This window comes from Python bivittatus, unplaced genomic scaffold (genome assembly GCF_059951505.1).
Source record: "Python bivittatus isolate LINGU-HERP-01145 unplaced genomic scaffold, Pbiv_v1 ctg000850_np1212, whole genome shotgun sequence".
Classification (NCBI taxonomy): domain Eukaryota; kingdom Metazoa; phylum Chordata; class Lepidosauria; order Squamata; family Pythonidae; genus Python; species Python bivittatus.
This window is the reverse complement of record NW_028277112.1, coordinates 3,780,710-3,794,558: the sequence shown is the minus strand read 5'-3', so window position 1 is coordinate 3,794,558 and position 13,849 is coordinate 3,780,710. Positions and strand designations below refer to the sequence as shown.

Below are 13,849 nucleotides of genomic sequence, written 5' to 3'. Positions count from 1 at the left end.
AGATAAATAAATAAAAATGCATTTTAATTGGAAATTACTGATTAATTTTTCTTACTTTCATTGCTCAGATTTCTACAGAAAAAAAATATTTAGCTCCTCAAGCTAACAGAAGATGAGAAGCTAAAACAGCTTTTCACTGATGATCCACTCAAGAAAAACAGACTTGTATTTAGATCGTATCAGTTTTATGTGCATTATCAAGATAATTATTGAACTCAATAACGTTAGTCCTATTATCAATGCATTGTTCTCATATATCACAATTCTGTCTCCATTGTGGCCACCATAAAACTTTCCAGGTAAGTTCCAAGACCTTTTGTAATAGTCTTTAAAGTAGGGGTGGGAGTTGGAGGGACAGTGGAGAATGCACAACATTTCTGCCCACCCTGTTTTCTTTTTTCCAGATGTTTTTTCCCCCCAGCTTTTGCTGAAGCAGAGCATTCTATCAAAGAAGTGACACTAGTTAGACAGAAATCCATTAAAAAGGCACATGCAGAAACTAGTAAAGACCACTATTATACAAGAAGAATTGAACAAATGCAATACTGTTGGAAAAGGAGATTTCAGAAATGGAATTTATTAGTTTTTTATTCATATGCTATTAAAATTGACAAATTTAATACTACTGTAATTATACAAGGAATATTAACAACTTTTAAAAATAGCTATTACAGTCCATGCATTGACTGTACAGGGTATTGTTTCTTTGGTAGGATTCTGAAGGTCTCTTGAAAGCTCAACATGACTACTTGTGGACCTCCCAAGAACTTCTGAGGATGCAAGTACATGCACAGGAAGTAATTTTGCTGGGATACCCAATGCAGTGAGATACTGTATGGCCAGAAGACTGTGAAGGTGGACTGTAAAGTCACTGCACCAAACCTTTGAGTCACTGCAGCTCTTTTTGTCTGAAGTATCTGCACAGTCTACTGTTTAGTGCTATTTTAGTGACACATTTTTTTCTAGCAGTATTTAAATATGTGGCCTTTTATATTATTTATAATGTATGTATGTATGTATGTAACTATTGATTATGGAAACAATTGACTACAAAAGATCAACAGGGGTGTTATCCAATTATCCGAAAAAAAGAAGAACTCGTATTTATCATAACATGACTTTATTATCATCTCAATGTTTAGGTGTTATGGCAGCTATGGTAAGCAGATACAAATAAATGATTAAATACAGACTTAGCCACTGGGCAATAAACACTAAAAATGCTATTCTTTTCCATTGACTCTCCCCTGCCGCCCCAAATTCCATACCAAAAGCTTACATGATGGACCTTTTCATACTGATTTCTACAAACATTATTTAACATTCTAATTAAACTGATTTTTCTACTGATTTTTCTAAGTAACATTGTTTATCATCTTTTTTCTGTCTTCATAGAAAATAGAAAAATTATAATGAAATTAGAGTGAAGGGAAAATTGGGCTAAAGGGAAAAAATGTGTAACTAACATTTAAAATTTAAGTGACAGTAAAATACATGTTTCTTTGGTTAGAAAGCGGGGGGACTGATGCAAAATACTTGTTTGTGTGATGGAGGCACACTACAGCATTCTAAAACAGGAGACAAGAATGTCAAGAGTGTATTCTTCCCCCACTGCCAGATGGAAAGGCTATTATTATAAATGAAAGGCAGCCGTAGTGGATGCCAGGCACTGCTGTGGTGTGCCAGATTCTGAAGTCCAGATGTAAGCGGGTTACCCCTGGGACAGGACAGGCTTCAGCTCCCGCAGTAGAATGGAGCCAATCACTGTTTTCTCTGTGTTGATGAAGAGCTGGGCTGTGGATCCTTCCTCCAGCTCCACTGTGACGAGCACAAGTGACCCACTGTGCACAGTTTTAGCCGCAAATCTAACAGATTAAAAACAAAATTGGTGAGTGCTTCCCTACAAAACTAAAATAAAATGCAGTGTTTATTTCAATGATTAATGGGATGAAACTTCACAAGACACCCACAGAACAGAAAGGTTCTCCAAAGTCAAACCATTAACATTGCACAATGCAATATGAAAACAATGCTGTAATTTACATCTAAGAAAACTAAGAATGCTTAAAACAGCAATAGTTCAGTTTTAAGTTTGTCTGAAACAGCTTCTCAGAGTACATAACTGATCTGAAGGTTAACTGTATTCATTCAAGAGCTAAAGTCTTGTTGATATAATATATACGGTAATCAATAAAGGAGGTCCTCCACAAAATACACCCTCAAGCACCCTCAAAGATTCAAACTTTCCAAATTAACAAATCTTTTCAGTTTTACTTATCTGAACATTAAATAGATTTCTAATGACTTTAGCCAATAAAAGGAATCGTGGGCTCTAATCCTCTATTACTAAATTCCAAAACATGAAAAACCTACTCATTACATGGAATTAAAAGCAAAACTAGTCTTTTAAGCACTGCAACTGATTGAAAAGCCATTTTAGGCACAATGAACTTCTGTCAATCCTGTTAATTCATTCTACATGCACAGCCAGGCCCGAGAGACAGGATGGAAAGACATGGCAAGAGCCTACTTTTCGATGTTCCACAAAGCAAATGGCCCCCGCCCCTCCTCTTCTTGAAAAAAACAGGGAGAAGAACCCAAGGTACAACAAAGTTGCTGCACATGGGCTTTTGAAAACACTAACAAGTGTGGAGCAGGTCTGCAACCCACAGTGACCCCACTTTGCAGGGCCAATTCCCTCTCCCCTTTCTGAATGACACGTGTCTGAATCAGAGCCATCTGCCTCAATTTGCGCAACATCTTCAGCCACAATAGGACCCAGTTAGCCCTGACAACAGCTCACAATACATAAAAATAAAACTGCTGTGCTGACAGCACGCCATCAGCTATTCAAGAGCAAACCAACTGGTCAGTGTCTCATGTCTGACAATTAGCATGGGCCTTGCGCAGCGCCTCCTGGGCTCCTTAGGGATCTGTTTAATTACCATCAACATAAAAGTGGGAGTTTATCAGCAGATACTCAAAAAGCTTCACTCTAGACTTAATTAAAATATTAGCCTCTTCAGCAGGAAGCAGATTCTCTTTAAATGAAAAGTAATTTCTTTTTTAAAAAATTAAGTATATCAGCATCAAAATCTTGTAACACATTATACTAATTTAGAAAAATATAAGCCTTTCCTAAATGCACTCTTTGTAGGTCAATGTATTTATTTTATTTAGATTAAATATACTATTTTCACTCTTCACATCCAAGAAGAAAATAAATTCCTATCAAAGCAATACCAACAGTACCATTTAGTCTTTTTTTTCCCTTTAGCAAAATGTTAAAATCTATGCTTCTCCCATCAATTTGGAAAGGGTGATAATTAAGTAAACAATACTCTTATTAATCTATTTCTTTATCATTTGTGTCTTGGGACTACAGAAGCCGATTATGCCTGATTTCACATAATAAAAGCACCAGAGCTGGGGCTCTCATGGTTTTTCATAGCCTCAAGGTTCATTTTACTCTTGTTCTAGTCTAAACTGCAAGCGATATAAAGTCAATGTTATTATAAAAGCAAACATAGCCCAAAGGCACAATGGGGTCAATTCTGATTGGGTGCTTTTCATGTCACTTAAGTAATTAGTTAAGAGAAATCTCTTTGAAATAAATACCCCAGAATCTCTTGAAAAAAGAAGACTTTGCTGTAATAATAAGAAATCGTATAGTCCGTCTTCAACCAAGTATTAACTTCCCATGTGGCAGGGATTAACGTTGCTATTGTATCTAAGCCAAGCTAACGTTGGAAGCACTTATGCAAGTCAGATGACTAGTAGAGTCTCATATAGCACTTTACTGTTAAAGACAAATCTATTTAAAATGGTAAGCAAGTGTGGTCACAAATATTAGGGCTGTGGGAAGTAAGCATTTCTTTAATAAAATAACACCCAGACAACATTAAAAGACATGTGTGTCAGTAAAAAAACATACACAGACATGTCGAACAGCCACTAAATGGAGAATGTAATGGCTCTAAAATGGTGGAGGTGGTCTACTTAGGAGACCATTACACATGGCAAAGGAATATACTGTATATTACAGCCCCATATATCCAAGGCATGTATATACAGACACTTCCCAAGTTACCCCTAATCTCACCAAGTTGCTTTGCAGCCTCCATAACCTCTCCATAGTTTTATTTTTTTTAAAACTGTCGTTAGTCTCCCCACTTCTCTTATCCAGCATTCTATGGTTGCCCTGCTGCTATTCTTAAATTTATCTCTGATACTAAGAGTGGCAATTTCACCAATCCTTGCCACTTCTAGGGTAGCACACTGGAGCCCTTCAGCTGCCCACCATCATTAATTCTAAAGATGTGGTGATCCACCTGAAGCCTAGAGGCATTCTAAGAAATAAAAGCAAGTAAACTGGGACAAATATTTCATTTTGAAATACTCCTCATGACTCTTCCCTCAAATACTAAAATGAAAAACAAAATTTACTGGGTCCTAAATAGATTGTATACATTATACACTACAACTACACCATATCTTTATTTCTCATTAAAATTAAACATTCTAATCTTAATTTATGAAGCTAACAGCAAATTAAAAGTTAAAAAAATTGTACTAAAATTATTAGCAAAAGAAAAATATACATAAATACATATTTTTCTTATATGGGAAGAATATGCAAGTTAAATAAGGCACTTGAAATAATTAAATTATATATTTTTTTTAAAAAACCATTCCTTTGTGTACTCCCCTTGGAGAAATATGACAGGAATTATGAAAGGCACCTTTTTTTAATTTTTACCTTCTCTTCTCAATTATCTATACATATGCACAACAATGTGGCATATAAACTGCATGGGGATGGTTTTGTTTTTGAAGAGTATATTGAAATTAAAGGTGGATCATTTTGATGTATACTCATTCTGAAAAGCAAATCTTATACTTACAGGAATGCTTGATAACTTTCATAAAGAAAAAAATAAAACTCTAAAGGATATATAATTACCCTTGTCCTTCAAAGAAAGCTATAAAGCAATGTCTAATCAGGAAAAATATTCCTGATTTAAATTCTAAAGTAATAAGCTGCTGATTTCTAAACCACTGCTTCTATTCCCAGTCTCTTCTTCACTCTCAGAATGTAGATAAAAATAAGATGGTCCAGAAATCAAAATCAAAAGGCCACTACATTATTCCTTATTTTAGAAAAAGATTCTAATTGTTTATTCACATATAGAATCTCTGGTTGCAAAATATTTGCAACACTTTTCAACTAGGACTAGTCCATGCTTTTTTTTTTTTAGTGTAGTTCTAATCCAAGTTGTTTCCTTCTCTTTTCAAATTTACCAGAAGCTGTTACAATAGCCCATTCATGCTAAAACTTTGTTCCTACTCTCTACATGAAGCCTTCATTTACTGCCTGCTGAAGCAGACAGAATCCTATTAGTAAGAAAGACGATCACCAAAGGCCCAGTCCTAGCTGTATAAAAATAATTAGCCCAAAGTTGACAAATGTGTAATGAAATTGCACAATGAATTAATCTTCCAATCGGAAATACCAGAGTGGTATTTGAGCAGACATGAAAAGAATCCACAACCTTGTAACTACTGTAAACCATAAACTTAGCATAAACCAATCCAAAGTAATCAAAAGCTTTTCAAATTGTTCTTGTTCTTTTATCAGTGACATAAACAGAGCTTGTAAATCATAAACAAAAGTCACTTTAGAAAGTAACGACATGGTGAAACATGGAGTTTCTAAAACAATTAGATTCTCCAATTTAGCATACACACCCATCAGTTTTTAATTTTTTCTCCAGCTGTGCTTCAAACAAAGTAAAGCCACAGAAGGCAGGCCAGCTTCTCTGCAACAGCCCTGCCCTTTGTTATATTGGCAGATTCACAGTTCCATCCAGGAACATATGATTGCAGGGTATTATTTTGTTTAGCTTTATTCTTCCTCTAAGATAGTTACCATAGTTCGACTTTCAAATCAAACCATTCAAGTATTCCAGCCTGGGGAAGAGAATGCTGTGTACAGTTATTTAATATTGAAAAACACTAAAAACTCAATTTGATTTGTATCAACATTTAATAGTTATTTTGGCATTTACTATGTCTCTTAGGTTATTATGACATTTTATACTCTGAAAAAGAATTGGTTTCCCTGCAAAATTCAGTATCTCTGGGTTAAAAAGGGAAATTATAAACAGATAAGCATTGTCTAGTTCCCATCCATGAGAAGCAGCTATAATAATCAAGTTGTAAAATTGAGCTCTCAGTCAGAAAAAGTTAATTTTACACAAATAATCCATAGTGGTTTAAATGTAAACCGGCCTGCAAACATGCTCTGCTTAGAGAATCAGCTGACAACAACATCGAGAAAAAAGCGATCCACATATTTTGTACTCCTTAATTTCAGATATAAAAGCAGTGCTGCCCTCTAGTGGACAGCAATCAGGAGGGTCGCGTTACCTATCTCGATTCGTCTGAAAATCCAAACAGCACACAGGCAGGCTTAAAATGAATGCACTGTTTTTTAAAATGGAATTTTGGTTCTAAGTGACTCATAAATATTAAAATTCTGCAGAGATAATCTTTGCACACAGACAGCAATATACATTAAAGGGAGATAATTCAATATTAAATGCAACATTAAAGGATATTCCCTATTTACAAGGACCTCTACTACTACAAGATGAAGCTAGATCAGCACTCCATCATTACCAAGTCAGAAGACTACAGGAATTGATGGAATATCTACAGAATTATGGCAAGCCACAGAGGAACCAAACTGTGACAGCAAATCTGGGAACAATACAGTAGACAATAAATTGGAAGAGACTACATGCCAATACCAAAGAAGGGAGACTTAACAGGATACAATTTCACATGCTGACAAAATAATCATCCAGTACAGATTAGAGTCCTACATGGAAAGGGGGATGCCAGGTATTCAAACTGGTTTTAGAAAAGGCTGAGGAACAATGCTATTTTCATTTGTTTTATTATTTACAAGAATATGTAAAGTCATACAGCCAAAGCAAAGTGTCTTCTCTACAGACTACAGGAAAAAGAATGGTGGCTACCATTTACTAGGGTCTGTTTCAACTTATTTCACAGCAAATTGGGATTTTAGGGGAAAAATGGAGGGGTACAATACTTTTGGCCATGTCTATATGTCACCAACCAGCACCTGGTAGGGTAGAAATGAAGGCCTTAGAAAACATATTCAGATGCTGTGACATGTCCATACCTAAAAGAACAAAATTGTGCAAGCAATGGTTTTTACCTATGACCCTCTGTGGAAGCCAAAGTTGCACTTTGAAACATGATAGAAAGAATATTGATACTTTTGAATTTTGGTGTTGGAGAAGACTCCTGAGAATACTGTAGATAGCCAAGAAAACAAACAAATCAATCCAGAATTCTGGGGCACAAACGACCAGGCTCAATTTATCATATTTTGGACACATAATGCGAAGACCTAGCTGTCCTAGAACAGTGGTAAAGGTGGAAGGAAAGAGAAGAAGAGAACAACCAGCAGCAAGGCGGATGGACTCAATTACAATGGTGATGGGTGCACCATTGGCAGACCTGACAACAGGTCAAATCACCCTGGAGAAAATTTATCTATGTTGCTGCTAAGAGTTGACACTGACTTGACAACATATAATCAATCAATCAGTTAAATTCAATATCAGGCATATAGCCTCTCACATTTCTGAACCTCACCCCACTTCTGAAACACATAAAAAATATTTCATCACATTAGCATAAACATTAGCTTCTCCACTGGCAGGAATGGGGGTGGGTGGGAAGAGATACATATACACAGCCCACACATACATATATACGTACATATGGACACACACCTATACTTCAGTGCCTCTATTTTTATTTTGGAAAGATGTTCAGAGTATTTCCTTAAGGAGTAATGACAACCATGTCCTGGAACTTTATTAATTACTAGAGGAATGGAAGGCTATGGGTTTGAAACTGGATGGTTATTACCCGGGGAAAAATGTTTGAAAATCTGTACTGACATTAGAAGTCAAGTCTAAGTAAAGTAAGGAAAATTAATATCACATTAAGTTTAAAGCTGAGTGTCATGATGGAAAAGGTATCCTTGCTTTGTGAACATATTTTGGCTCGCAAAACCTTCAACAGATAATTCAAAAACTAAAATTTAAAGTTTTGAACAAGCCTAGGTATATGAAATAATGGCTAAAAATTGGCCATTAACACACTATAGGCTGGAAAAAATTGTTTTCAAATAACATTAGGAATATTTAAATTCTAGAATAGTCTACTAGCAGTTGCTACAGCGAAGAATTCTATTGGATTGTAAGAATTAAACACATATAAAAGGTCATCTCTTTTATGCCAATGGGAGTATTCACAAATGGACCTTGGTCAGTAGTAGCAGCATACTCAGGATTCTGAGCTTGATGGCCAAATTCAGAAATGCCAAATTCAAAATTGTGACACTCACTAACTTCATGAGTGTCACAAACATATCCCAGAGCAAGAGTTTGCAATGTATTCCCCATGTTTTGTGGAATTATTCTAATTGCTCACAAAACTATGAATCTTCAGAAATACTTGGGCAATTGGACCATCATCACTACTAGACTTTATCCATGTTCAATGATGTAAGGCAGAAAATTTTCTAGAGCTTAATTTTGCATAGGAAACTGCATGTTTCCCATGTAAACTCCCAAATACAGTATTAGCCAAGCTTGGCAGTTGGGAGTTCAATCATTTTCCCCTAAGTGATTAACTCTAGCAAGTATGTGAAAAAATATGTTATTTACATTTATATTTACTATAAAAACAACACATATTTTTATGAATGTTTATCAGGAATATTATACAAATTTTAAAATAGAGAAATGTATAATAATCTAAGAATCTATTTTAAGAGGGTTTTTTTTTTCATTTTATAGGTTATCAGAACATTTGTGGTTGGAAATGAAAATTTTCTTATCTTAAATGCCTTGTGCAGATAAGCCTAATTTGTGTAAGAAGGATTTCCAGAAAATTTTCCAGTTCAATTTTTCCAGAAAATAATATAAATATAGTGCATGTGGGTTATCAGCTGATCATGAATGCCACTGCATTGCTCATAAATGAAGTTTCATATTACAACATAGCTTTGTCATCAAGAAGTAATAGCATTCTAATCATATAATTGATGATTTAGTAAAATGTAATTTCTTGCATATAGAAAAAAATAATTGGTAATTTTAGTAGTATCATTTCTCCAAAGGCAAAGTTATTCCATATCTGCTTCCAAAGAAACTATGGTTAAAAGGTCATGCCACCCAAACACCAAATGCCTAGAATTAGAAATATGAACTGGTCCAGCATACACATGAGCTTACAGCATACACATGGTATCACATTGTTAAATCTATGTGACTTTAATGATCCATACAACTTTAGTGCTATTAAATGACAGATGCGAAGCACTACTTATGACTATTTCTTACTTCTCAATCTTCAGTATGGGATATAATATAAAATGATAGCATGCAAAGTTAAATGTACATTGGAAATCAGATTTCATTAAAAGAAAAATGCTCCAAAATGAGGAAACTGTCTTTACTAGTGAGGGATATCAATTGCCTTTATTAAACTCTATTAAATTCCAGTATAGTAATCATATATTCCACAACAAAGTAATATCACTAATCTCACTACTGGTGATGTAAGGCAAAAATATCACTCTGGCTCCGTTCTGAATGAGAGCACCCCCCCCCCCCCAATTCTAAGGCCTGGAAGAATAGGCAGATTTTCAAGGCCTTTAGGAATGTCATCAGGCTGGAGCCATACGGATCTTGGGGGGGGGGGATCTCATTTCAGAGGGTAGATGCTGAGACAGAGAAGGAACATTCCTGGGTCACAACAAATAACATTGTTTAATCAAGGGGACCCAGAGCATGCCCACTCTGCCAGATCGTACCACATGGGTAGAAACTGTGAGAGAGGCATCCCTTAAATAACTGGATCCTATGCCAGCTACCATCCACTCTCCTAAATAAGCCTTCTATTGCCTAAATGGTGTGGTAGATGATTTTCTGTGAGTTCACACTATGGCACTGGGTTACTGTTTATTGACGTGTTTTACCATAACATAAGAGGAACTAGCCAAATCAACTTGCATTTGGGTATTTAAAGGAGAAAAGTGGGGTAGTCTCATCATTTCCGATAACATAAAATATATCTTACTCTCTAAGCAACTCTCTGAGAGCTGCAAATTTGTTTGGATATATTGACATACCTAACTTGTACTTGTTCCTGAAACAATATGAAACAAGCTTCAACAATGAGCTGCAACTGAACTGCAGAAACAACCAGTGCAATTTCTCAAAAGATCACAACTGAGCATACTTAATGTGAAAACTATAAGTGTTGCTCCCTGATAACAAGCATATTTAATGAGCATTCAAAACTTCCATGTGCAGCAAAACAGCTGAAAGAAACATTCAAGCCAACTATAGGAAATAAAAAATTACATTTTTGATAGTAGCTGAAGATGCTACAAATGTTCCTTAGTATATTGTATATTTTTTCTAGATGGACATTTGATTTTCTTTATTATTATGCTTTTCTTATTTTTTAAAATGTCAGCTGCCCAGAGTTGTCTGAAGATGGACAGCCTCTAAATTTAATAAAACAAATTAAAAATGTTGCTGGATGGTTCCATTTCAGAATGCACACAGCAGTTTCAACTGTGTGCCAAAGAATGGGATTCTCCCCAAATAATCTGAATGAATATAACGTAACGTATCAGAATGCTCCATCTCCTTACTTATTCCCATTTACCTCTGTCTTTTCTTTGCTTCTCCTTCCTCCTTATTCTACTTTTCTGCCTTTTTTTGCTTCTGTCTGGTACTGTATCTAGCCTTTTCTAGATGTCTACCCTTCCTCCTTTCCACTCATCCCTCTTCTAGACCCTTGAGCCAGTATTGCTCCAGCTTCTCATGTCCCTGCTGCCAGAGACTTGTAAAATCAGGTGATTTTTATAATACCAGAGCAGAAGATCTCAAAGTATGGGGTCACATTACCTGTATCAGATACAATAGGAGGGCGAGGGTGGTGGTGGTACATTTTTTATAAAGTTGTTCAGGCTTGTGTAGACCAAGTGAAAGCGTTGCTAAAACTTGTTTCCCCTTTACCTTGACAAGCCCACAGTGGGCTTGTACAAGCAAAATGGAGAGCAAATCCTGGAATGAATTTTGAGAGATAACTGAACTCATGGTCTAGCTATAAGCCATTTGTCAAAACCATCCATTGATCACAGCAGTGATGATTTTACACTAGCTTTTGACTTCCAGCATGTTGTTTAGTAGCATATCTGTAGTCTTTGGAATGTCTGTAGAAGCATATACATGGAAGTTCAGGGTTTTTATTGGTTATTTTACATTTCTAGACTTTGAAAACAGAAAACGTTTTCAAAGGAATGAGAAGGATTGGGACTGCCCGATTTAAAATTGTATTTTGCAGCCTGCTGCTTAGTTTGGGTGAAAGAATGGGTTTTGCTGGGAAATAAAAGAATTTTAGAATTAGAAGAGCATGATTTGAGGCTTGGATGGCATGGTTTTCTATGGTACGATAAAGTTAAGGTTAATGTAGATTTTAAGAATCATTATATTAGAAGTGCCATATTGAGGATATGGAACAGATCTAAACTCAGATTGTGCCGAAAATGTCTTTATGGGTCTCAGCACAAGAAGCATTTTATAGGAAAGAAACAGTAGGTAAAGAAAAATGATTAATTTATCATTGTTAGGACATGGAGAATATAAGATGAAATCAAACGAACAATTGGCTGCCAAGGGATTTAATTTTCAATGGTTTTTGTATGCACAGTTAAGAAAAAGATTTAAGGTAGATAATAAGACATTTGGAATTGAGCAGCACTAATCTTTCTTTTCCATTTCTTTTTCTATTTTCAGTATTTACTATTTTTCACTATAATACTATTTTATTATCTTTATTTTCTTTTATGGTTTTTACCTTGTTAAAAATTTCTTTAATAAAAATTATGTTAAAAAAATAGAAAAAGTTTTGTAGGAGAAAAGGTAAACGTATCCAATCTACCAGTACTGCTGATGAAAGTAAGCTGTCAAGAAAGCATGATGAAAGCTAGATCTTTGAATAAATGGTATATTTCTTTTCTTGCCAAACCCCAATTAAATCATTAGTTTTATTTGGGGGGCTGGGGGGAGCAAATAAACAAATTCATTTATCATTTTACAGAGTCAAAGTATTTCAAAATTTGAGAATACCTGTATTAGAAGATGAAACTATTCTAGTATGTATGTAATTGGGGGTACTATGACAAGATTACTTTCATTTTCACAAAACTTTTGACAAAATTCTACAACAAAGGTTCCCGAAAAAACATAGCAGTCATGAAATAACAGAAGTCCTCTTAAAGATCAAATTAAGGGACAGAAAGCAGAGAAGCAAAGTAAAAGGTCATTTTTCATGATGGAGTATGGTAAACAAGCCGGATTCCCCAAGGATGTGATTATTAACTTCTTCATAAAGAATCTGGAGATAGGGGTGAGAACTGCCAGCTTTGCAGCTGACAACAAATCAAGACGATAAGGGAAAATACAGCTGTATGCATAAGAAGTAGCAACAGAGTCATGACATAAGCAGTTCACAGAAAAGTTTAACCCAGTGAAGATTATCCATGGAACTATATTTCAAATATCAAAAGCTAAATCCTGACAGACGTGTACTGCACAATAAAACTATTTCTTCTTCCACACTGATAGCTGGAAATTAGATAAGAAAGACTTGAGTTTTATCTATAATAGATAGCAAGACACAACTGTGGCAAAATTGTAGAATATAAAATAAACAAGAATATACACATCACTATGCAATAATATATATTCCAACATTCTTTGACTTAATCTAAATATAAACAAGAAAGATGTCGCTATAGAGAATACTAAATGTTGACATCATCCAGACTATATCTTTAATACAGCACTTGTTTGCACCAAGTAAATAAAAGGATCACATTGCAGGAAACATTTAAAGGTATTTTTAAAAATAAAATGTGTGTCTTTATACATTGGTTTTTGTAGGAAGCACAATAGCTCTAATATACCTGCATAAGATTTAGTACAGGAAAAGAGCTTTTCTTTACTCCTCCCAAAAAGCTGTAAAAAAAAAGTTGCAAAAATGTACAGAGCAACTTCCAAAAAGAATTACATTACAAGATGTTATATTACAAAAACATCTGTTTAGCCCTGAAAGAAAGGAGGGAATGGGAAAGAAACTCAAGGCTGGCCTACCTTGATTCTCTTGAGTATGAGAGGGAGGAAAAGGGAAACTCTGTCAGGCTTTCAAGATTCTGTTATTATACCATGTAACAATAAAATAGAGTTACAGTAGTTCCTGTGTCTGTTTTCTGATCTAGCTTACCTCAAAGGGCTGACAGTTTCTTTGCACTTTACAGTATCTCTTCTCATTCTCAGACAGGCCCTAGAAATGTGCCAATCTGAAATGGAAAAACTCTGTACATGTCTCCTATTTGATTATCTGCATCACCATAAGGCCATAAAAGGATATCAAAGTGCTAACACAAATTTAGTAGCCTATGGGAAAACCTATCTGCATTCAGCGTGGATGGCAAACCAAACACACACCTTGTTCATTCCCAATTGGTTCTTCCTGAGATCCAGAGTGGTAAAATGGAACCAAATGCTAGCTATTTACTGTGTTGTCTAAACCAGAGAGCCTGGCTTGTGTTCTTTACAAGTCTAAATAATAAATCAAGGTTTGTTCATGGCACATGAACTGTGTCTTGCAAAGCATATAATGAATCATAACATGATTTCTCAGTTCAGAAGTCTCACAAGTGAAA

General features: G+C 35.2%; 1 protein-coding gene across 4 annotated transcripts in view; it reads right to left on the bottom strand.

The window, feature by feature from the left end:
• Positions 1 to 1,162: 1,162 nt before the first annotated feature.
• AP3B1 (adaptor related protein complex 3 subunit beta 1) overlaps positions 1,163 to 13,849 on the bottom strand; it is a 175,155-nt gene continuing 162,468 nt past the window's right edge. For all 4 annotated transcript variants that reach the window (XM_088130397.1, XM_088130399.1, XM_088130400.1 and 1 more), the window contains one exon: positions 1,163 to 1,865. In XM_088130397.1, coding sequence (XP_087986523.1) covers positions 1,712 to 1,865 — 154 coding nt within the window. In that variant the 3' untranslated portion in view covers positions 1,163 to 1,711. The remainder of the gene's footprint in view (positions 1,866 to 13,849) is intronic.